This window comes from Populus trichocarpa, chromosome 2 (genome assembly GCF_000002775.5).
Source record: "Populus trichocarpa isolate Nisqually-1 chromosome 2, P.trichocarpa_v4.1, whole genome shotgun sequence".
In the NCBI taxonomy this organism is placed as follows: domain Eukaryota; kingdom Viridiplantae; phylum Streptophyta; class Magnoliopsida; order Malpighiales; family Salicaceae; genus Populus; species Populus trichocarpa.
This window is the reverse complement of record NC_037286.2, coordinates 13,384,284-13,408,481: the sequence shown is the minus strand read 5'-3', so window position 1 is coordinate 13,408,481 and position 24,198 is coordinate 13,384,284. Positions and strand designations below refer to the sequence as shown.

General features: G+C 31.6%; 2 protein-coding genes across 2 annotated transcripts in view; both read left to right on the top strand.

The window, feature by feature from the left end:
* The window catches only part of LOC7457409 (pyridoxine/pyridoxamine 5'-phosphate oxidase 2), an 82,590-nt gene extending 60,291 nt beyond the window's left edge, over positions 1 to 22,299 (top strand). The window contains exons 2-8 of the mRNA XM_002302607.4: positions 19,945 to 20,053; positions 20,133 to 20,182; positions 20,307 to 20,364; positions 20,465 to 20,497; positions 20,654 to 20,749; positions 21,695 to 21,862; positions 21,945 to 22,299. Coding sequence (XP_002302643.2) covers positions 19,961 to 20,053; positions 20,133 to 20,182; positions 20,307 to 20,364; positions 20,465 to 20,497; positions 20,654 to 20,749; positions 21,695 to 21,862; positions 21,945 to 22,046 — 600 coding nt within the window. The 5' untranslated portion in view covers positions 19,945 to 19,960 and the 3' untranslated portion in view covers positions 22,047 to 22,299. The remainder of the gene's footprint in view (positions 1 to 19,944; positions 20,054 to 20,132; positions 20,183 to 20,306; positions 20,365 to 20,464; positions 20,498 to 20,653; positions 20,750 to 21,694; positions 21,863 to 21,944) is intronic.
* LOC7497264 (myb-related protein 308) lies at positions 6,911 to 8,848 on the top strand. Its single transcript, XM_002302608.4, has 2 exons — positions 6,911 to 7,202; positions 7,818 to 8,848. The coding sequence occupies exons 1-2, from the start codon at positions 7,070 to 7,072 to the stop codon at positions 8,540 to 8,542; spliced, it is 858 nt and encodes a 285-aa protein (XP_002302644.1). The 5' UTR covers positions 6,911 to 7,069; the 3' UTR covers positions 8,543 to 8,848.
* Positions 22,300 to 24,198: the final 1,899 nt, after the last annotated feature.

The following is a 24,198-nucleotide window of genomic DNA, read 5'->3' as shown; positions in this document are numbered from 1 at the left end:
GAGCTTATAAGATGGGTTAATAATTAAGAAAGGCTCTGTTGGGAGTTCCCTTTTTCCGAAGAAGGGTGGCATCAATGGTTGGGAGATAGATGCCTCTGAATTCCTTGGTGGGGATTCTTGCCTTTTTATGATTTGTTAGGTGTTTGAGTACACCTGGCTTCTCTGCCGGTGCATTAACCGTTTTTGGACCTTTCTGGTGGGCCCCAGACATTTTGTAGGGGATTGATGTCACCTCAAGTGCGTTCATTAGTCTCTTTCCATGGTAGCGCCATGTTTGGATATCTGATAGACCAAAGGAAGGAGCCGCCTTTGCTTTGGGAGGATTCCTTGATCGGGAGCTGCTGGAAAATAGCCTTTAACCTAGCAGTGATGATGGTAGGCCCTAATTGCATCAATTTTCATTTAATTTTTTGGTGTGCGAGCTTTTGCATTGCAAAGGTTCATGGCAACATAAAAAAGAAATACACTCACACACACAGAGCACACACACACACACAGAGCGTTGAGGGGAGTTCTAGATCTGGTCCAAGACGAACTATTGTAGAGAATTTATTGAAACCATTGAATTTGGAATATGGAAAAGTAGCTCCGGGGTGGGGAACTACTTCTTTGATGGGTGTCGTAATGGCTCTATTTGCGATATTCCTATCTATTATTTTGAAGATTTATAATTCTTCTATTTTACTGGATGGAATTTCAATGAATTAGATTTACAAGAATCACTAAATTCTAGCTTTTCAATACAAAGTGAAGCATTTTGGTCTCCTTTTTTTAGCCCATTTTATGCTATTCTATTTTGGTAGTTCGATCGTGGAATTTCTTTCTTTTTGTATTTCTGGAATATAAGTGTGTGACTTGTTATAATGGATCCTATTGATAATACAGAAAATGGGTCTGTCATCTTTTATATATATATATATATATATATATATATATATATAAAAAAAGCACGCACGAAACATTAAAGAACTTGGATAGTTAATATCAACAGTTAGCTACCTCAAGTTTTTTCTTTTCATTTAGATTCCTTTTTTTATTGGTGTTTTTTTTTCATTCAAGTCCTTTTTTTAATGGATCTTTTGCTTTTCAGTTCAAAGTTTACAATTAAAATCTTTATTGAAAGTAAAAAGAAACATTAAATGTTCAGTTGTCAAGTACATATATGTCTTCATGTTAATGGGAGATTCTTCCTAATGACTGAAAGAAATCGAAATGCTTGAGATTATGACATGAGGGAATTTATCAAATTGTAAGATCTTCCAGAAGTGCCTCATGAAAATTGACAGTGACGAACACCAATTGTACGCAGGGGTACTGCTTTTCCCCTCCCAACAACTGCATGATGCTCCATCGTGACCAAGGGTCAAAACAAGATATAATTTATTATTAAAAAATTTATTTATTTAAAATAAAATAATACTATATTATATAATCTAAAATATTTTACAGGTCCAGGTCCTGCTTACCTCCCCTAGTTCCGCTCCTGATCGTAACCAATAATCTTGGCAATGATCAAGCTTTAAAACCAAAGAAGAGTGTACAATATTTTTATGGACCCTCTCCTTGACGTGACGTAGTTCCTCTGGTAGCCATGCTGAAATCTTTTCTGCTCCCTTGTATGAAAATGGGGATATTATTGCTTGTTCAACTACGTACAGACTATTGCCTAGAGCACAAATTGCTTCTGATAGTGGCTGGATTGGACCGACCTATGGACCTTCTCGATTAATATCTCATCACAGGCCAGGAAACTACTACGAGCTTGATCCAAGCCACCAACGGTTGCGTCCAATCCAACTGAGCATTCGGTCCTTCCCATAAATCTCGCTATCAACTTTTATATTTTCTAAGAGCCTCCACATTCTGCCCCGGTTCACCAGAAAATAAATTACCGTGTGTATTGCTCTGAAGCATATTTATTAAGAAATGACAAGAGTAAAGATATGAGATTAAGATGAAACAAGCGGTAAAAAGAGATGGTTTTTTTAAATTTGGGATTAAATGTATATTTTGATCCTCTAACTTTTCAAATTATAGCTTTTTATAAGCCTTAACAATTTATGAAATTTAATTTTTATCACAAACTTCATTTTTTTAATTTTTTTATCCTTGATTTGAGAGATAAGAGAGAAAGTGGTTGCCATCCGGTGATAGATACAGAGTCTCCTTTGAGACTGATTTCGACCACGAAAACAAATGGTTTTTGTGTAAATTGGTTCCTTTTGATGAGGAAAATTTATACAAGGTTTTTTTTTATTTAAACTTGCATGAAATGGTAGATCTGAACCCAAAAAGAATTTTTATTTCTAGTTAATTGTGGGTTTTTAAGCCAATTTCTAGGTTGTTAGAGACTATGAATATGTTTTAGAAGGTATTTATGATGTTTTTTTTCTTTTTTCACGGCGAAATATGGTTGAAAAAAAGTTTTTTTAGTCTAAAACAGACCAACCCGATCTTCTGATGACCGAAGGTCGCTAGAATCTGGGTAGTACAGACGAGGTAGATAACGCGTCGCCAACTATTTTTTTTTAAAAGCATTAAGAAAAAAAAAAGGCCCAAATAGGTGGGATGCTCTAGGCTCACGCGCCTAGACATCTTGGGTTTTTTTTATGGAGGCCCAAGAGCTCTGGGCCTTCCTAGTCCGAGAAACTACATCTTTTTAGTTTTTATTTTTATTTTTTTTTATGTTTTTTCATCGGTGTTTCTATTTTTATTTGTTAATTTTACCTGGAAAAAAAAAAAAGGCAAGGGAGAGAAAATCTAACAGAATAATTTAAAAAAACCCAACAGCCTAGGTGAATGGACAGGAAAAACAAAGAAAAATTCTGTAAAGCACAAATATAAATACGAGAGATTGGCTATAAAAAAAATACGTGGAACCTGTCGCAACAATCAGAATTGTTGTCATGGGAAGAAGCACTTGCAAGTGTTTTTTTTTTTTTTTTTTTGTGTGTGTTGTTAAAGTCATAATAATAATAATAAATCATATTGAAAACCAACACAACCACATATTACATGCCATTCAAACGAAAGACATGGACATGAGCAGTGTACACCCATGCAGAGAAAAAAAGAAGAAGATAATTATCACAAAGCATAAATATAAATCAAAGTTACTAAAAATATAAAAAAAATAGCATAAACAATTATTTTAAGAAAGCCTTGTTGAAAACCAAGAAAGCCCACCTGTTATAGTTTCCTTTTAACCCATACGGCCATACGGTCCCGTTTCCTTGAAGCACCAAAGCCACTTCAATAAGAGAACGGCGCGCCTAGAAGCCGGCTTGCAAGCAGGAAAAATGGTCATAAAACCCGAGCCACGCTGATCCCGTGGGTTCAGCAAAGATGAAGAAAAAGCGCGTGAAAATATAGGACGAGAGAAATTCACCCCATGCCAGCATCTCTGGTTCTCTTCTTAATATGTACCTGTGAACTCACTCGCATGCTAAAATAATTTAATGTTTTTTTTTTAATTATTTTAATATGCTGTTGTTAAAATTAATTTTTAAAAATAAAAAATATTATTTTAATATATTTTAAAATAAAAAATATTTTAAAAGCAACTACTATCGTATTTCTGAATTTTAATATGTAATTAAAACTCAGTGGCATGCTAAAGCAACATTTTTATTTTTTTAAAATATTTCAGCTAATTTTTAACTAAAAAAGTAAGGATATAATGCTCTAACAACCCCTGAAACTCTTGATTTTTCATTGAAACTACGAAAAAAGTACTTTTTTTCTTTTTTCCAACATGTCGATGTCTGGCTAATCTCAATCACTTTGGCTCCTCGTGAGCAGCCAGCAACGGCAGTACTTGAGAGAAAAGCAGGAAAAAAAAATCTAATCAGAAAGAAGGTCTGACTAATCCCGATCAATTTGGTTGAGCAGCCAGCACTGGCCGTACTTTAGAAAAAAGAAGAACAAAATCTAATCAGAAAGAAATCGACAGGGAAAGACAGGTGATGCGATTAAACGGCAAGACAGGAATCTAATCACAAGTAGTTTCGTTGTGTCTGTTCGTGCCCAATTTGTGTTTGAGATTGGATGAAGCGCAGCCCCAGTCTACGAGAAAATATGTAGTGGCCATGCTTGCATGGGAAAGAATTTCACTAGAGCCACTGGACATTTTTACAAGAAACAACTAAATTAATTGAACCACTAACTACAAATCTTAAGCTCAAGGTCCCAAAATTCAACTACCCCACGTTCATCCACTCGGGACGAAGCATGAGGCAGCTGCCAGCTGGTGGAGCCAAGGCCCTAGGAATAAAGTTAAAAATCCTTTCACCTGGGTGTACTTAATTCCAAGAATTTTCAGTAAATTAATTGCACATAATAATTCTCTTAAAATAATGAGTTACGCACTTGCCCTTCAACATCAAATTAACTCATCTACGACAAAAAAAAAAAAACATATTTATAGAATTTTGCCTATGTATATATAATATATTACTACTATAAGCCCAGATTAAAGGGGAGGCGGCTTCGACCATCCTTGCCATTTGCCTTGTGGAGTAGAATTTTGCAAGAGAAATGAGAATAGAAAATTAATAAAGTTTTATTACGAGGCCTGTTGAGAGAAATTAATGTTCTTAAATACGGGATATTGTTGAATTTGTGAAATTAACTAGTACATGTTCTTCTTGTACGAAGAACATGAAATCTAGAACCATAGTTTACTTGTAGACTAAATGGTTGTTTAATCCTTGTGTTTTTAGTAAAATAATTAATTAATCTTATTTGTATGAAAAACTTTATATTGAATCTTTTTATTCTTATATTAGTCTATAACTTAGTGTTATAATTTTATCAGATTTTTAATGATACTTTTATTACTCTACTCATTTTTAGTCAAGATTTTAAATTTCATCAATTACCGATAAAATAAAATAAAAATGAATATAATTTAAAAAAATATTTAAGAGAGAGTTGACTGTACTCAACTTTGATCAAAGAATTAATTTATGATTTCCGAAACCCAAAAACTAACTAACCACTTCATAAAAGCACAAAGACTAAAGTATAATTCGCTGTTATTTAAAATACTGGATTCCAGCACCGATGAGAATGTGCGTCATCATACATTATTTTTTTATTATTACCTTTTTCTTTTTGTCCACAAACTCACAATGATTTATTTATGATACTTCGATTTAACGTTTGCATCAACATTAGCATGTTTGTTACTTTGATATGTTGTTTATTAAAATGTTTTTTTATTTAAAATATATTAAAACAATTTTTTTAAAAATAATTTTTTATATCCGCACAAAACAATCCAAAAATAATAAAAAAAATTAAATTGAAAAAAAATTCAAACTTTGTAAAAAGCGTCGTTAATTGGACCGCGAAGACAAGTAGTCTCTTAGAAGTCAACTAGATGATTGCCCCGTGTGCTAGGCCGCGGGTTAAATTAATTTTTTTTAGATATAAAAAAATATTTGATTAACATTTTTTTAGTAGAAATTTTTTTAAATAATGTGGAGGTTGACCCGAATTGATCCGTTTTAACTTGATGGGTTTAAAGACAATCTGGACGATTGACTAAAAAATATTAAAGACAATATCCTTTTTTACAGATATTAAAACAAAAACATATTGAATTGATTGAGTCAACCCAGGTCATGAGACCATGGTAATAACGCGGATTGAAACAAATCTTGAAGCTCAATTTTCAATCAATCAAATGTTGAAGAATAAAATTAAAAAAAAACAAAAAATAACCGAAGTCAACTCAATTAACTTGTGAAATCCACAATCCAAGTCATAAGACCAAGATAACCTTATAGAAAGTAAATTGAAACAAATCATGAAGCATAATTCCCAATCAATCCACTGTTAGAGGATGAAATTGAAAAAAAATCAATTAAAAAAAATATAGAAAAGAAATGGCCAGAGTCAACCCGGGTTAACCTGTCAAACTCATGACCCGAGTCATGAATCGAGAAAACCTCATAGAAAACATACCAAAGAAAACAATCTGAGTCAGCTTGGATTAACTTGTCAAATTTGCGATTTAATTTATGAAGTTGAGATAACCCATATAAAATAAATCAAAACAAATTATGAAGTCCAATTCTCAATCAACATATTGATAAATGATGAAATTTGAAAAAAAAAGGTTCAATATAAAAAAATGACACTATAAAAATGACCCGGGTCAATCTAGATTAACCCATAAAACTCGTGACTCGGGTCATAAGACTCATATAACCTCGTAGAAAGAAAATTGAGATAAATCATGAAGTTTAATCCCTAATTAACCCAATATTGAATTATGAAATTGAAAAAAAAAAAGAGTCCAGATCAATAGATTAACTCGTCAAACCTGCAACATGGATCATGAAATTAAAATAACTCCTTATAAAGTAACCCGCAATAAATCATGAAGTTTAATCTCTAATCAATTCAATATTGAATTATAAAATTAAAAAAATAAAGAAATAAAGAGTCCAAATCAATTAGATTAACTCGTAAACCTGCAACATGAATCATGAAATTGAAATAACTCCTTATAAAATAACTCGCAATAAATCATGAAATTCAATTTCTAATAAATTAAATGTTGAAGCATAAAAAAAATATAGATTTAAAAACAATATCTCAAGATCAAAAAAAAAAAAAACATTTTTAATTAATAGTATGGTGTGAGGTGGTAATAATAATTTTTTTTTGTTAATAATAATAAATTTAGCTTCTAACACAATGAACGGTCCTCATTGATGATGATTCAGGGCAATATTGGAAGGAGAAGGGCAGATAGGAAGAAGGGCCGTTGAGCTACGTGCTTATTAATTACAAATCTATAAGTCCACATGTTTTTTCTTCTAGAAACTACTTGGTTTTAGAAGCCAAGGAGAATTATAGCTCTCGTTGTCCTTTAATTGATTTGCCAATGGTTTAAAAGGGGCAACAAATCTGTAGATTTTTGTGCTCATGCTCATGACTTGAGCACTAGTCCCTTCCCAGCTTTGTTCTAGCTTGCTACCTCTCTCTCTCTCTCTCTCTGTTTTTCTCTTTCATATTTAATATTTGAGAGAGGGAAAAAATATACATAAGCAAGGAAATGGGAAGGGCTCCTTGTTGCTCTAAGGTGGGTTTGCGTAGAGGACCATGGACTCCCAGAGAAGATGCATTGCTTACCGAGTATATCCAAGCTCACGGCGAGGGCCATTGGAGGTCTTTGCCTAAAAAATCTGGTAATTAGACACCACTATCTAATTAGTGGAAAGTGATTGTACATGTTTCTCTCTTCTTCTTTCATTTTCCTTTGCTTTCGATATTTGCTCGAGCACTTGAAAATGTTGCTGTTCCAGAACAGAGATAAAATTGTGGACTTTGGAGAGAGCTTTCTTGACGAGTTTCTTTGCTTCTTCTTCTTTTCCCTTGACAAAATTTCCAGAAATATTCAAATCTAGTCTAATCATTCGATCGTTTCCTTGGCTTTCCCCTCTCTTTTCAAACAAATTATCAGGTTTGAGCTCCGAATAACAACTATGAAAAGGAAAGAAATGACTTGCATTGTCGTGTATTTGGTGGTGTGTAGCTTCAACCTGCCATAAAACTGAAAACACACTGCTAGTCTTAAATTAACTTTTAAAAAGTGTTCAATTCTCGTCTTGACTCTCTATTAATCAAGCTATAGACCATTATATTTGTGATCATGATGTCTCGTCATGTGCTGCACCTTTTTTCTCTCTCTCTCTTCGTGCATATATTTTCTCGAGTACATACTACTTATAACAAGAAGAAATTAAAACGAGACTAATCATCTGACCTTTCTCTCACCCTTGTATTTCCAAAACTAAATGAAGGTCTCCTCAGATGTGGAAAAAGTTGTAGGCTAAGATGGATGAATTATTTACGACCAGACATCAAGAGAGGGAATATAACTCCTGACGAGGATGATCTCATTATTAGAATGCACTCCCTCCTCGGTAACCGGTGGTCTCTCATTGCTGGAAGACTTCCAGGTCGAACCGATAACGAGATCAAGAATCATTGGAACACCCATCTCAGCAAGAGACTTAGAAGCCAAGGAACCGACCCCAACACCCACAAAAAGTTAGCAGAACCAGGAAAACGTGAAGTCAGAAGAAGGACAAGTAACAGCGACAAAAACACCAGCAACAAGAAACAGAGCAAGAGCAAGGCTAAACCAGTGCCAGCTGAAAAGCATAAGGTCCACCTCCCTAAGGCTGTTAGGTTTGCTTCTTTATCCTTGCCAAGAAATGACAGTTTTGCAAGCAGTACAACTACTAGCCTGTCTCCAAGCCAAGGAAGGGATCAAGGGTATTGTTTCGGTACAGAACTTGCAGTGGATGTTTCTTGGAGTAATTTTAAGGATTGTGATAATGGGGTTGCCTTTTTTGTTGGAGATGTTGATCTTGATAATGGTTCAGATCTTGAATGCCAATCTCTTCTGCCTACGACAGACACCTTAGAGAAGCTATATGAGGAGTATCTTCAGGTCCTGAACACAAATGATCATCAAGATCAAGTAGAATTAAACTCCTTCGCCGAGTCACTGCTGGTATGACAATTAAATTAAAGAGAGTAATAAATTGTGCAGGAATGAGCTGTAATATATTTTCAAGTTTCGTGGAAGATGATCAGCTTGATTGCCCGGTAGTTAATTTTCACGTGTTTACCTTCTCTAGCTTCGCTAGCAATAAACCGATCGAGATGGAGTTCGAGGGTCCAAATTCTATGATTAGATGATAATTATATGTATGACAGCGTGCGTATGCGAGGGAATTAATCTTGTGTGTTCTGTAATATTACCTTCAATGCCATATATATAATAAATGAACTCCGTAATTAATAATAAGTATAATTAAGATAATGATATGGGATTTAGTTACGCTCAAATAAGTTCAATCTGCACCATACATCATGTTGATAAAATCCAAACTATATTTCAACAATATCCAAACTATAATCAGTAATAAAGGTGATTATATATCTTTTATCTCCATTAAAAAATAAAATTATTGACCCATAAATATCAGAATAAATAGGTTTAATGAATTTCTTACTTTACATGATTTTCTCGTGGAATGTAAATTTAATGTTGTTTGTTAATAATACATTCTTCATTAACTTGAGGAGGAGGTTTAGTTTAAGGAAGACTCATCATCATATTCTTTCTCTAACCTCAACCAAATACATGAATGAGTAATATTTTAAAAATATAAAGGTGACACTCCTTGACATCATGCTAACTTTATCAATTAAGCCTATTTTTTCATCTTCAATTCTACACGCTCCATTTTTAATATAAACTCCATAACATTTTTCTTGAAGTTAACCAATGCTAAGTAAATTTGTTTTTAATTCTAAAATAAAAGGAATATCAAAGATGATATAGATAATAATATCGAAGATGATATGGATAATATTATTCTTGATTTTAATTATTACCATTCATTTTCTCTTATTAAACTCTTTATAAAATCTTGATAAGATTTATCAAAATCAGAAAAGAGTGACTTATCTCTACTCATATGATTACAACACCTAATGTTTATGTATCATAAATTTTGGTGATTTTTCTCATTCATATAACTAGCCATCAATAAAGATGATTGATATTCCTTTTCTACAAAATTATATTTTCTACCACCATTCCTATTCAAATTAGTTTGACATTCAAAATTGTAATGTCCATACATGTGACATCTAAAGCATTCAATGATTAATTTGTCCACTAACTTTGACTTGTAAAAAGTTGAATGATTATTATCATATCATTTTCCTTTTTCTATTTTTTTTAGGAGTAGGAAAACAATTTATCTATAAATTTTGGATGTCAAAAGCTATAATTATTGTTGCTTGTGCTCCTTCCTCTTTCTTAACCACCTCTTTGTAAAGTAGAAAATGATTATAAGATGAAACTCGTAAAGTTTACTTTTACTTGTCTTGTCAACTTGATCTTTTCTCATGAATTAGCAAGGAACTTTTCAATTCATCATTGGAGATTTCATTAATATTCTTAGATTATTCTATTGAACACATAATAAAATTAAATTTTGGTGCCAACAATTGAAGAATTTTCTCAATGATGGTGATATCCTCCATTTTATCATCATGGATTCAAATCTTGTTAAAAATTACCATCATTCATGAAAAATAGTTTATGATCGACTCTATCATATTCATCATAAGCAATTCAAATTCCATTCGAAGTGCTTCAAGTTGTTGTCTCTTTGATCTAGTTGTCTCTTTGTATTTTTTTTCATTGAATCCTAAATATCCTTGGATGATTTGTTACAAAGAATGGTTTTCAAAATTAGTTGGTTAATCGATTGGAAAAGATAACTTTTTTTGCCTTGAAATCTTGTAATCATTGCCCTTCTATCTCTTGTTTTTTCACATCTATTATTGTTATTCTAGGTAGTGTTTCAATTATTCATTGAGAAACGGTTTGCCAATACTCTTTAGACTTTAAAACAAAATACTCCTTAATTAGACCTTAAAACAAATTTCTATTAACATGCTCCACTAATCATAATGAACATCAAAGTGAGATATGGTGGGTCAAACAAAGTTATCGAAAATCATGTTTTATTTTTATGTGTTGAATTTGTTACTATTGTGTGGATTGTTGAAATTTTATTGTTACAAAAGATCTATTTTTCTGCTACTGTGTAAAGTTTTTTCTTACTTTCTTGGTCTTTTAATTAATCTAAGCTTTGATATCAATTATTTAAAAGTTCTAATACCTGTTGTTGAAAATTAAACACATAAGTATTTGAACCTTCCAAGCTCTTATTAATTAATACACTCTCAAAATTATAAATATATTCGCAAAGATTATAAATTCCAACTATCATATTAATCTAATAAGAATTCTAATTAACTAACTAGTTAAATAATGATTCTATACATCAAACCTATTTTTATTGATAACTACCAATTGGAATAGAATGTCAACTAATATCTAACATTCTCTCTTCTTCTTTTCACTTTCTTTTTTCTTTTATCATTATCATTTCTATTAATTTTAAAGAATAACTTATTTTACTTTCAATCTCGTTGTTTAAATCTAGAGATTTTAAACCAAAAAAAGAAAAAGAAGGCTTTTGCGAAGATGAGATGGGTCAAATCTGATTCATACACTTACTTCTGCTAGTTTATTTTTATATATATTATTTGACTTAAGGCTTGAATTTGTTCTTTTTCAAGGGTATTTAATTTCTTTTTTTTCTTAGTTTTCTCATTTGGGTTTGATTTTTCTGAATAGTTTGGGGATTTTAGTTTTGTAAATAGGGACAAAGGAATTCTGTAATTTTATACTTTCCAATTCATCCAATTTGGTATAAAATAAGATTAAAATTCCAAGAAATTGGTTCTGTTTTGAGCTAGATTGTTATTAGTGTTGGTCTTTATCATGGTGAAAATTTTTAATTCGATTAAAGAAGACACAGTATTTGGAAGAATAGAAGAGAATAAGGATAATTGGATTTTCAATTCCAAATCACGTGAATTCCAAGTTCATTTTCAATACAAGAGCAGATGACATCATTGTTTTCTCAAATCATATTTGTTTTTAATTAACAAATATAAGGATCATGTCTATGCATAATAAAATAGATTGAGAAATATTACAAATAGATTTTTTATTGAAATGTAAAATTATTAAGAAAAATCAATTTAATAAAAAGCCAAAAAAATAAAGATAAATCAAGAAAAAAAATCATATATCCCAAATTGAGATTAAAAAATGAAATTGAGAACAAATCAAAGTTTTATAAAGGACGCCAAGAACAAAAATTAAAAATCAAAAGAATAATTATCGAAGTGAAAATCCACATAAATCATAGGCCAATGAAATTTTACATGGCCCGAGCAAATATTCAGAGAATGAGAGTAAAAAGAAGAAGAAAAAAGCATCACATGCGACAAATCATGCCACCAACACGATATTGAAAGGGTGATTTTGTCCACCAAGTGGAGTTGTAAAAGTTGTTTGAAGGGCACAGTCTCTTTTCACGCGCTGGTGCCTGCACGCAGCACACGCCTTCAACTTTTTATTTTTTTATATTTAGTTAAATATCAAATTGCCCTAAAGTGACATTTAAAAAAATTATGAAATATATTAGAAATTGGTATAAATATAAGAGAGTAGAAAGTGGGAGATAAATTCTTATGAAAATCATATATTAGAAATTTTTTCATTGATATTAAAAAAAAAGGAAAAGATTTCTACAGCATGATCAATTGAAGCCAACTTAACGTGATGCTCTATATAAATATAAAATAATAAGGACTTTAGTGTCATCAAAGGAATACCCAAGAGCATAAAAAAACAAAAAAAGTTTTACAAAGAAAAATTGAAATTAATACTACGTCGTATTTTGACCTTTGCAATTCACCAATAGCTATGTTATTTTAAAATCTTCTAATTGCTATTCTTTCAATCATTAGGTTTGAGATATTTTCTTTGAAGATATTTTCTTGGAGACCATAAATTTATATAAAGGGCACACGAACTCCACAAGGAACGTAACAAAGAAAACCTCGTAAGAAGTAAGGAAATAAATAAGATATTAAATTATAGAATAAAACTAGGATATATTAGAACTACAATACTATATATATTTGAGATTAAAAAAAATAATAAATAATGTTTTCATTGGTGGAAAAAACACGAGAAACCACTAACGGAATTAATTAAATTCTAAGAGACAGGTTTTATATAAATATGCCACCCAAAGGTGACAGGTTAAAAAAGAAAGAAAATAATTAAAATAAATACAAGAACCCCGGGAGAGAGAGAGATTTCCCTCTCGCCGGCCAAAACCCGGGAACAAGTCACCACGCACCGCTCTCCCTCGTGATTTCCTCCTCCCTCCTCATCCACTCCATCCAAAACCACATGATCTCCCTCACCCCATGCATACAACAGCCACCATCTTCCAAACCCATCTCCACAACAACAACCAAACATCCCTCACAACTCCGACAATCTCCATGATTTTTTTCTGATCAAAGCTCTACATCACAATCACACTCAGACAAACCTAGCAACGCAACAGCCCCGTAACCTTCTCCTTCCACCACAGCATCGAATTTACGGGTCCACCATCACCAGAAATCAGGCTAAAAACTCCAGCCCCAGTCCAACCGAAGTCATTTTCAACTTCTTTTTCGCAAATTCAATACCAGCATGTAAAGCACACGTGTCACCATCCCTACACACAACGTGCCACCTCTGATCTGGCCAGATTCTGGCCGCAAGCAAGGGTAAAAAAGCATATTCCCCTTGGTTTTACATTTATTTTAAATATCCATGCGTATTTAACGTGTTTGGGCCCACAACGTGGCAACCAAGGTTTTAAAACCATTATTCTGTTTTTGTATTTTAGAAAGTGGTTTTAAAAAAATTTAAAATTTTTATTTGTTTTAAATTAAAAAAAATTGATATTTTTAAATCATTTCGATATATTAATATTAAAAATAATTTTTTTTAATAAAAAATATTATTTTAATATATATTTTAATAAAAAACATTTTAAAAAACAATAATAATCACGTTATTAAATATTCTAAGATAAACAAGGATGAAAATCAATATTGGAGTTGAGAGGGGAAGGATGATTTCAGTTTATTAAAGGCATAATGATTTGGGTTTGATGTTAAATTTTTACGTGTGATTCGTTGTGATGCCAAAATAAAGATTTATAATTAAATTTAACAAATGATAGATTTTTTTAAAAAAGAAAAAATTCTTTTGTTTGCTTTGTTTTTATGTTTACGTCTCTCTCTCTCTCTCTCTCTCTCTCTATATATATATATATATATATATATATATATATATATATATATTACACGCAAATAAATCCAGGATAGTAACATCCCTCATCGTATTAATCAGGCTGAAAAATCTATCCCTAATTCATCTGAAATCACACCTGAAATTTCCGGCTGAGATCAAGAAAAAAAAAAAAAAAACCTAAAACCAAGCAAAAATCTTAGCCACTCAAATGGAACCGAACCGTCCTTGTTGACTTGAGGTGTTGAGCATCGATTGTCAAAACGAGCTGAAGGGTTTTCCAACAACTTCTTACAAAATCAATACCACTAAGCACTTGCGCCACCATAATCATTACCACGTGAATCACATGCCCCACCATCCTTACGCAGCCCACGTGCCAGTGTATTTAATATCTTGTTGTATTGGAATAATAATTATTTTTTAAAATATTTTTTATTTAAAAATATATTAAAATAATATATTTTTTTACTTTTACAAAATTATTTTTCATATCTAAATATCAAAATATCTAAAAATAATAAAAAAAATAATTTAAAAAAAAATAAAAAAAATTTCAATTATTTTCAAACCCATTTTTAAAAGGTAAAAGCAAATAAGATTTTAGCAGCCAACAAGGGTAAAATCATATTTCCCCTTGTTTTTACATTTATTTTAAATATTCATACATGTATGAAGTGTTGGGTTCATATTATTGTACGAGAACCATGGGGTTATGAAGTTATTAGGGATTTATTTTACAAGGTTAAATAAGGATTAAAATTAATATCCTATGATGGGGTTGAAAGGATCACAATGATAGGTTTATCCACGTAATTTTATTTGGCCTTGATGTTGAAATTTCACATGTGGATGTGTATGTTTGAAATTTATGTCAAAATAAATATTTTCAATTAAATTTAACAACTAATAGGTTGTTTTTTAATTAAAAAAAAAAATGTTTTTGTTTGCTTAGTTTAAGTATTTAATTGTGTGTGTATAGATAAAAAAAATCCCCAATTATGATAGCTAAAACGGACATTTAAATACTTTTTTTTTTGTTAATTATTTTGTTGCGTGTTAATCATTCTATTATCCACAAATCAATCCAAGATAGTAAAATTATTTATCATTAAATGTTGCCTAATGGATGATAGAAATACTTAACACGTGACCATGTCTTTTGTTATGTGCAATTGTCTTTTGTTTATCCTAATTAACCTGGAAATTGTAAGACTTTTAATTAAATCATATTCCTTGGATGTCGCATATTCAAGTTAATTAATACATGACACCAATTTCTATATAAAAAAAGCTTTTTTTTTTATTCATGTTGGGTGTGAATTAGGGGTGTTCAAAAAAACTGAAAAACCGATTAAACCGAGAAAACCGGAAAAAAAATAACCGAAAAAACCGAACCGTGAAAAAAAACCGAATAAACCGATTAAAATTTTGAAAAAACCGACCGGTTCGGTTCGGTTTCGGTTTTTTAAGCCTGGAACCGGAAAAACCGAACCGAACCGAAAAAAACCGGACAAAAAACCGAGCCAAACCGAGCCAAAACCGAAAAAACCGAGCCAAAACCGAGCCAAACCGGAAAAAACCGGACAAAAAACCGAGCCAAAACCGAGCCAAACCGAAAAAACCGAGCCAAACCGGTTTTTGCTCTAAAAAACTGAACCGAACTGAAACCGGTCGGTTTGAACCGGTTTCGGTTTTTTTTTAAAAAAAAATATTTTCGGTTTGGTTACTTTTTTTGATAAAAACCGAACCGAACCGAACCGTGAACACCCCTAGTGTGAATGGTAACATGTTGGTTCAAAGGAGCCCGTCAACGACAATTTTTTTTTGAGCTATTATTTTGATTATTTAGTTAATTGTTGTTTACGGATTATTTTTAAAATTATGAATGTAAATATTTATAAGACATTAATATTAGTTTTTAATTGTAAATATTATTTTTAAATATTCATTTGTTGATTAAATTTAATTTTTTCTTCATATTAATGTGTGTGACTTTATTTTTGTGTTTTTGCTTTTGAAACTAGTTAATTATATCCTTCCTTTACGGTGAGTAAATTTGAATCGGGTCAGTGTGAGTCCATACAGGATTATTGATGATGAGTGGTGGTCTTCGAGTTTAATTTGGATATTATCAAAGGAAACATGCCAAGACCCAATTAATCATTCACCATCATCATGGGTGTAATGCCCTTAATTAATTTTAAAGTATTTTAGATAAACACTATTAATGTAAGCAATACATTTATTATTAAAACAAACAAGAACTAGCTCGCTGAACTTATATAGAATATTTTAGAGTGATTTTATTTTTATTTTTATAGCTATTTTCTTATTAAAAAAAATCTCTAAACAACACATGCTAGGGTTCACTAATTACTATGAAATTTGAGCGACTTTTTCCCTTCTAATTTTACTCCTATTAAGTTAGATAGGGTGCTTGGCAGTGTGGTAATGGTTGCTTTTCAAATAACTTTTTGTATCGAAATACATGTCAATGATGTTTTTTTATTTTTTAAAAATTATTTTTGACATCAACATATCAAAACGATACAAAACGTACAAATCATATTAAATTTTAGAAAAAAAAAATTGATTTTTTTGGGAACGCAGTTTGCACCACGTTCCCAAACATGTTCTTAGCTGAAAATGTCCGCTCGTGACAAAGGCTAAACAATTATAATCCTCATTAATTAATTGCCTCTGTCCTTAGATTTCAGATTCACCATTCATTTGTTATGGTATAATTGACTATATAATATATTCTGTTTGATGAGACTAGAATTCGAAGGCAAACTTCTTTTATGTTTGTCACGAGACAGCAGTGGAAAAGGAAGGTTTTCCCTCTTGCCTGGTCAAGAGGATGCATTTATCGAGAGAGGCTACTGATTAACCGTGCCTAATTAAATCTTTGTTTAATTTTATAATCAAATGGCATCTTCACGTTTATCATGGTGATTTTACTTGGCAGAAATTCAAAGGCTGAAAATAAAACTTGCAAACAAACGACAAGGGAAACGTCGCCTTGTGGTGCATTAAATGCTTCCCTTGTTTTATTGGTGTATTTATTTTTAGATTTAAAAAGAATTTTTTTAAAAAAATTTAAATTAAATTTTGATTCGTTTTGATATACTGATATTAAAAATAAATTTTAAAATATAAAAAAATATTTTTTATGTATTTCTAATAAAAAAAAGTTATATATATATATTACCCTCAACAATGCTAAAATCTAGAGCTATTTTTTTTTCTTTTTCCACATAGCATTTACTGAAAAAATTTATGTATATAACTGCCAAATAATTTCTATCTTTTATACTTTATTGCATTTTAAATTTTAGTTTTGTAAAAGTTTAATTTAATTTTTTATTTATAAATATTTACTTTTCATTTATTTTGTATATAAAAATTCATTTCATAAGTTTAACTAAATATATATTTTTAAAAAATTTATATTTTTAAAACTATAATAAAAAATTTTCAGTACACAATTATTCATCATCGCCCCACAGAATATACTCAGATAGTCAGATGAATTATTGATTTTGTGCTGTCATTCATGCACAAAATTTCAATGATAATCTATAGTTTTGCCTTGTTATTCATTCACACCTTTCCATGAAATTATTCACCAAAAATATGGAAATTAGGGTAACCCCAACATAAATTATCAAACATAATGGCTAATATTTATTTCACGTGTACCTGATCAGTCGCGAGTTAAATATTTTTTTTATAGTAGATTTGTGCTTTTTTGTTTTTTTGTTTTTCCCAAAGCACTAACTTAAAAAAAATTAGTTAACACATGTTAAAAATATAAACTTGAAGGAAAATCATTTACCAGCAGCTGGTTATTAGGATTCCGAATATATGGTTTTTAAATTAAGTTTTGAATTTAGACGTAGATTACAGGGATGATGAATTATGATTGATTAGCGTGCGTAGTTTCATTTCAAGTTGATTTCTGCACCAGTCGTGGACCCTGGGCTAGAGGTTAGATGAGCTCGTGATCAACTTCCGTTCCCAGGTTGGTGGGTGAGACTTTCTAAAATGGACAATTGTGTGCGCTGTCGAGGCAGGCAAAGGATGCTATCAGTGATTTTTATCTTTACTACACATTTACTGTCAGCAGAGTCGATTAGGACAACGAACGGGCGACGATGCAGATACTATGTTGTAGTAATGATTAATTGACCAGAATAAAAGGCTAAAACGAGGAAGAGACGGAGAAAAGTCGAGCGATGCATGTTGCTAGAATGCAGGTAACGAAGAATGATTGATTGGCGCTTGAACGTTTCTCCAGTCGCCAACAATCTGCCCTCGGCTAGGATCATCACGTCTTTCAATTTCTGATAATCTATGATTGCTAGTAATCATTAAAAAAAGACAGAAGATTGGCCTAACTCCAAGCCCAGCAGTCCACGTGGGAGTTGGGAGCAAATTTGATTTCTATCTCGCTTAAGGGACGTTTCAAATCAAATCATCTATCTATTCGACATGTTATTCTAAGTTACAGCCTGTTTCTTGTGTTTAATTGGGTTTATTTTTAAAAGATATTATATTAATATTCTTTTAATAATTTCTAAATATTTTTGATAAATTATTCTCAAAAATTAAAAAACAATATTATAATATATTTTTAAGTGAGAATTATTTTTTAAAAATACAATGCATCATAATATCATATATACATATATACATATATATATATATATATTGTTATTTTAAAAAATATATGTAAGTTTAACAACAATATATGTTAAGGGTAAAATAAATTTTTTATATTTTATTATGTTTTGTCCATCATAATCAAACTTGATATAAAAACAATCACTTTGTTTTATACATTATTATAAAACACAATTAAAAAAAAAACTAAAAGAGAATGAGAAAACATTATTCACCTAGACACAATTTACTATGGACGGGAATAATATTTTCTTCTTTTTGGTTTTAAAAACAAAACTCTTAGCCAAATTTTTAAGGGTAAAATATTCTTTGAATTAAGAAAATTTTGGTGTTCTAAAATTCATAAGGAACAGGACGGGTATTTTGTGTTTTAATTGTACAGTAATATTACATCATTATCCTTAAAAGAAATAAATCTTTTAGCTTCTACCTAGGGTTATTTTTGTATTTTCATAAAAAAACAAAGCACAGTAAAATAACTTATCTATCTTTGGAATAAACAAAATAACTGACAATGAGGGGCCTTTCTGTAATTTTCATTTATGTTGCACGGTAAAAAGACCTTTGTGCCCTTGATGTCAAATAATTTAACCCTTAAGTTAAAGAGTATTGAAGGGCTTCTTTTATAGGTTTTACATGATTTACTATATTAAGATCACACTTGCTATTAATGTTTTTCTTTTAATAGATTTCATATGTGAAAATATATATATTTATACACTAATCTGATTCCTCGTGCTATGTTTAGGATGAAGTTTTTTTTCCTCAGTGCAAAAAAAGAATTCTAGCATTGTTAAAAAAATGTTTTTTAATTATAAAAAAAATTAATTGTAAACTGAAAAATTTATACTTTGCATTTAATAAAATAAATAAATAATTATATATGTTAATAAATAAATAATAAATTTGTTGACTTTTATCAAATATTGAGTTTAAAAGCTGAAATAAAAATATTATTTCTTAAAAAAAATTAAATATTTTTTTTAATTTGAAATTGTATCCCAACATCCAACATTATTTTATATGAACAATGTTCCCACCAAACTTTTTTAATGTTTTTATAACATATATAGTTTTTTTTTTTAAAAAAAAATGGCAATTCCCTATCCATGTTGCTTATCGTCGTGATTGTTTGTTTGGGCTCAAGGCCCTTCATTTCTAGAAAAAAAAAAAAAAAAACCGACGAAGCAATTCTTGCTCTAGCATAGTGAAAACCTTCTCGTGCTCCTTCTCCTTCCCCAAATTCTCTTCCAGGTTTCAGGCCGCTAAACACCCAAAATCAAGCCAGTTGAAATTATTGAAATAAGAAAAAGGCCCATGACATCATATGCTGTGTGTAGACTTGGCCCAAAAGATGGGCCATGAAATACCATTACAAAGTACTGTAGCACTTGGCAAAGAACGCCCAAAACGCCTTTCCTATTTATGATAAATTTCTCTCCCTCAAAAACAGAGCAAGGACTAGAAAGCAGAAGAGCGAGCGAGCATGAAATGGGAACAGTAACCCCATCTCCATGGAAGCGGCTTCTTCTGAGCGCAATAGAGTCAAACTCTCACCTCAAACACTCTTATTTCGTTCAATTTGTATGTATGTCTCTCTCTCTACTCGTAATTAAGTAACGCTAATTTATTAGTTATTAATTGCTATGTTTTCTTCTTTCAGGCAACAATTGGATCTAATGGCAGACCTTCCAATCGCTCTGTCGTTTTCAGGTCCTTCCTCTTAATTTTCAATGTCTATCTTCTTTTTTTGTATTATAAATTGGAAGTTTGTTTGTGTTTTACGAATTTTTAAGGAAGATGTCTGCTTGTTGATTGCTGGGTTTTCTACTTACAGAGGATTTGAAGAAAATAGCGATAGAATCCAAATCAACACTGATTTCCGTACACGCAAGGTTTTCTTGCTACTTCGCCCCTTTTTTTCCCCTTTAATATGATTATTAATTATTGTGCTATTTGAATTTTTTTCCTTAAAAAAAAAACCTCGATATGCAGATTGAAGAGCTTAATCATTGTCCATTTGCTGAGGTAATAATAAATATATGACTCGTTTGTATTTCAGAATTTTTTTACTTTTCAATTTTCGATAGGAATGCTACTTGGATGTAACTTGGCTTGTTGTCAGAATTTGTTATTCTTCAATTTTCGATAGGAATTACTTAGATGTAACTTGACTTGATGTAGATATGTTGGTATTTTACCGACTCTTGGGAGCAATTCCGGATCAATGGAAGAGTTGATGTTATTGATGGGTCCAATCCCAATCCGGCAAAGCTTCAGGTTCTATCCCTTTATCCCTTACATTAAATCACATTTTATTACAAGATGTCTTTCCACATATATCATTGGTGTTAAATAAAGAAGTCAAACGGTGATGTGCCATTCTTGGGTTTAAGAAAAAGACTTCTGATGCTGAATGTTAAGTCATGGTTTGTTATATATATTCCACAAATTAGAATTTTATGAGCCTTTTAATAGTGTGCAATGTATGAGAGAGAATATGTTAGAAAGTCACAAACAGGGCAATGAGTGATGACATCTATTTAAGAAGAGAGCCCAGCATGAGAGGGTATGTGTTAATTGGTTTTGTCACTTGGAAGAGTTAAACATAGTGCAAAACATTTTTTTCAGAGTGGCTAGTCCTACTTAGTTTTGCAAGATGACATTACTCAAGTAAACAACCTTGTTAAGTTATGACAGTCACGAAAAAGTTTGCTTTGGATTTGAACCCCCCCTTTTTTTACCTTGTTAGTTCTTTATGCCTTAGACTGAATCCTGCCAATGGGTTGCTTTGGCTGTTTGAAAGTAAAAAGGGAGGGTTCCCAGCTCGATGTACCTCATTGTCTGCAAGTTGCAAACGTTACCCTTCCAACAAAGAAAAAAGGACCATTTGTCAGTTTCATGGCATTACTTTACTATAAATCTTTAATGAAACACAAGATTATCTTCATTAACATGGTGTTTTAGTTTCACCACTACAGGTAACCCATGAATCATAAAACAGAATTAGTTGAAAATCACATGATGTCCACAAGACATCTCCTGTTAGAAATGGCAAAACAAGTTTTGAATGGGATGGTGCTTGTAGTCTTATGCTGAAATAAGGCTTTTTTTAATTCAAGATAATGACTTCTAATGTGTTATGCAATTGAATTTTCCATCTTTTAGCATTCAATTTCCTGGATCTGCTTAGAGTTTGCTCATATCTTTAAATTCATGATGCAGCAAAGAGAGAAATTGTGGTTTGCTAGTGCTATAAAATCAAGGCTGCAGTACTTGGGACCTAATCCTGGTCTTCCTTGTCTAAGTGAGCAATCTCCAGATGAATTCTTTCTTGACCCCTCTTCAGGCCCAGTCGCCACATTCTGTCTGCTGGTTTTAGAGCCTGATCAGGTTCAACCTTGTACAATCTTGAATTGATTGATGACACTTTTAATTTTTCTTTTAGTCTTTGTAAAATCCATCCTATTCACAGGTTGATTACTTGAATTTGAAGAGTAACCAGAGAATAGTGTCCACCTTGTCACGGAGTGCCAATGGAGAAATGTGTTGGAATTCAGAGATGATCAATCCATAAATCTACATGAGAAAGAGCCGTTAATTTGAAACCTTTAAGTGTATCTATAGAAGAATAAAGAAGGAACTTACTGATGTTTGCTTGAATGAGTTTTATATAATCTTTTGTTTTACCTTCTACAAAAGAACCAGTATGTATTAGCTATAAAAATCTTCAATTTCATCTGAATGTGAAAAACCTGGATCAGGCCCTTGGATTCGTAACCAACTTATTTTATATCTATGCAAGAGTTAAGTGCTACTTTGATGTTAAATTGCTGATGCAGATGCTTTTAGTCTTTGCCAGCCTCCCATTTAGAACATCTTGCCTAAATGTGTATCCCATTCCTTCAGTTGAAAGATTGGAAGATTGGAAAAGCAGATCGGACTCGATAATTCAATAATTTTTTTATTTGATTTTATTTTAGGTTTTACTCCGAGTAAAATATGTTTTATGGTTAAAAAATGGGGGTGTTAAAAGTCTATTTGATATTTTCTTTGATTTTTTGTGTTAAAAAAAAGGTTAAAATTTAGGTTCTCAAGTAAAAAAGCTCGATCCTCAATTTTTTTTTTTTTTTTTTTATCATCAGAGCCACTGGCTCCAAAACTCAAATTACAACGAATATAAAAAATTACTTGCTACTGCATCGAAGACAAAATTTGCAACAAACCCTTGTAACTTACATCCTTGTAAGAAACAAATCGTATATACTGCTACAGATGAAGAATTATTTAATAGCTGAGGGACAAAGGTGATGAAACTTTTTTCCATTTGTTCTTAGCTTATCTAATTTGTTACAGGGCAACAGAGACAGCCATGGGCAAAGCATGTCTAGCTTTTTCACTTAGAAGACGAGGCAAAGTTCAGGTTCCAAGCAAGAGCCTGAAAGGGAAGAGAGGAAGACTATATATTATCATGCGCTGTGTGTTGATGCTGGTTTGCTGGAGGGACCATGGAGATAAGTGATTACCTTTCCATAGCTTTATCAGACTACCCATTTGTGTTTGATATCTAGAGCTGCACACTGCAAACAATTCAAACTTTGGCCGCCCATGCAGTATAAATAAGTTTTCATCAATACGCTGTTTAACCATGCTGCAACTTTTTCTTTCATTTTTTTCCTTTTCTGGATGACCATTCCCTAGCAAATGCATATAATTACACATAACATTCTCAATCACAAAATAAATGATCCGGTGCCACCATAGTAGTCTTGCTGGCTTGATACCAACAATCCCATCACTCCACAATTGGATATATTTTCTGTATGCTGATTCTGTTGACTGATACAAGGAACCCAGTACTTGGTGTTTGACCAGGGATCCATCGCATATCGACAGGAAATAATGATTAATAACCAAAGATGAATTTATAGCTTTTGTTGTTTACTGTAACAAAGATATATCTATTACAAAATCCTCTAAATGGTTAGCTAAACTGCATTGTTCTTTGTTTATCATTTATCGGCTCAAGTTTGTAATAGCAGGAAATATAAGATTCCAAACAAGGAAAAATTAGTGTTTGATCTCTTCAGCCCAGTCCAAAAACACCATCCCTGCATTAGACAAATAGCATCGCTTACTTTTAGTATAAAGCTCAGGTCATGATTCAACGTTGACAGCCCTAAAAAGAAAGCACTAACTATTTGCAGAGAAAACTGTCCATATTTAATACTATCTAAAATCTCAATCATTAAGTTTGGAAAAGCATGGCCTCAGAATGCATGAAATAATTTGGCAAACAATAATCTGTGGTGATCAAGAACAAAAACTCCCTTCCGATCAATAGCACAATTCATTATTATTCTGCATCCCAGTCAATGCCAACATGACAGTATAAAAACAGGGATATCACAGGATCATAGAACGAAAAGTCCCCTGTAGCGGTATAGATGTTTCAAAAGTTAAAAGCAGTCACATAATTTAGACTGCTGAAGATACGAGGATTAGATTCCTCGAAAGATCCACCTTTACTATATTCACCTACACTCAGTAATAACCTGCATGAAAGTAAAAGGAAGACCAACTACCTACCGAGAGAAAGCAACAAGCACCAGAAATCTAAAGTCTAAACCTGTCCTTAAAGGTGGTTCCTTTAAACGATTCGTTCGAATTAAGAGAATCTCCAACTGCAATCATTTACAATTACAAGCTACGAATAACTTTTTTAGACA

What these genes read in the sequence shown, in the direction of transcription:
- LOC7497264 (XM_002302608.4), top strand. Translation starts at nt 7,070, where the DNA reads ATGGGAAGGGCTCCTTGTTGCTCTAAGGTGGGTTTGCGTAGAGGACCA. An exon ending in GTCTTTGCCTAAAAAATCTG is followed by an intron (nt 7,203 to 7,817) that starts GTAATTAGACAC and finishes AACTAAATGAAG; the next exon opens with GTCTCCTCAGATGTGGAAAA.